Source organism: Haplochromis burtoni, unplaced genomic scaffold (genome assembly GCF_018398535.1).
Source record: "Haplochromis burtoni strain Fernald_Lab_line unplaced genomic scaffold, NCSU_Asbu1 Contig_51, whole genome shotgun sequence".
In the NCBI taxonomy this organism is placed as follows: Eukaryota; Metazoa; Chordata; class Actinopteri; order Cichliformes; family Cichlidae; genus Haplochromis; species Haplochromis burtoni.
The window spans coordinates 719,966-721,407 of NW_024582412.1; the positions used below are offsets into that span (position 1 = coordinate 719,966).

Consider the following 1,442-nt stretch of genomic DNA (forward strand, 5'->3'; position numbering starts at 1 on the left):
CGTTTAAAGTCAGATATAATCCGGTGAAGGTTGACCTAAAATCCGACATGACCCAACAAGCTGCGGCTCTGCAGACCTACAACAACGAGCTGGTCAAATGTGAGTGAGCCTATTTACTGTCAATAACACATTAGACTGATTAGCATAACAGTGTTAGCGGCTTAAATTTAAATTGTAGTATACTTACTGGTTAATATATAAATTAAGCATATTTGCCTATTAAATGACTCTATTGCGCTTTAATTTCGCAAGAGAATATGTAGACCAAGCATATTGTAGCCTGCACTGTCACCAGAGAACAATACTCGGGTTTACTTATTGTGTTAAAGTTTATTGTGTTCTCCTTATGTGTGTTTTGTAGCATTTTTATTCAGATGGCTTGTCTTGTCATATTGGGTTTATTTTAATGAGCTATTCTGCGGCCGGATTGGATCCTTTGGGGAGCCAGTGTTCTGGCCCCAGCTTGCAATGTTAACACCCTTGTGTTAAAGCAAAGTTTGCTGCCTGTAATTTTGTCTAAAACCGAAAAAAGTCCTTTTTTTGAGAGGTTAACCTGTGATGCTGCACCTCGCCTAATAATCTGATTAACCTCCTCAGATCACCTTTAACCCTTTGCGCTCCACACTGGCGCGAATGGTGTTAACAGGTATCAGCTCTGAGTGCTTGCAGCAGTCAATTTGACACTTTTTCTTCTTCTCTCAAAAGTTTTAGAAGATAAAAGACCGGTGAAGCTGAAGCTTGTCAGATGTCAGGTGTTGGTTAATCTGTTTCTGGTCTGCTGGAATTAGGGAAGCACTAATCCTACGTTTTTTAGTCCTGGTATTGATAGCGACTAACCCGCAAGTGGCTAAACCATTTCACTCACTCAAATGAAAATTAAGACCAGTAAATTCATATCGCGATATAATTTGAAGCATGTGCGGTAACGATATATATCATGATATATTCTTTTCTTCCGTATAACGTATTTTCCACACTATAAGGTACACTTAAAATCCTTTAATTTTCTCAAAAATTGAGTGTGCCTTATATATGAATTCTGGTTGTGCTTACTGACCTTGAACCGATTTGGGCGTGCAGAAATCTGTTAAAAAATGTTTTAGTACAACTTTGGTAAGCCGCACTGCTTGATGGATTGTCAGAGCATTACAGCTGCCATCATGAGGAGCTTCGCGGAGTAATCTGGGTCCAAAACTCCGTCTGCTTCAGGTCATAAAGTCAAACGAACACTAAGAGTTAAAAACGGTCTAAGATCTCCCAAAAATCTCTCAGTCAGAACATGGTATGTCATGTTTAGGTGGAAACTAGCGAGCTAACTTCCTGTTAACTTCTAACTCCGTTAAATTTAATAAATTCTGTTTTCATGGATGCCTGGATGTTAAACTTAATTGTTACACCTGGTAAAGCAGCAACGCTGATGATTTTATTAAAGATGAAAGAAT

General features: G+C 38.7%; 1 protein-coding gene across 1 annotated transcript in view; it reads left to right on the forward strand.

Annotated features, from left to right (window-relative positions):
* ssna1 (Sjogren syndrome nuclear autoantigen 1) overlaps positions 1–1,442 on the forward strand; it is a 7,918-nt gene that overhangs the window by 200 nt on the left and 6,276 nt on the right. Inside the window, exon 2 of the mRNA XM_042220574.1 lies at positions 1–99. Coding sequence (XP_042076508.1) covers positions 48–99 — 52 coding nt within the window. The 5' untranslated portion in view covers positions 1–47. The remainder of the gene's footprint in view (positions 100–1,442) is intronic.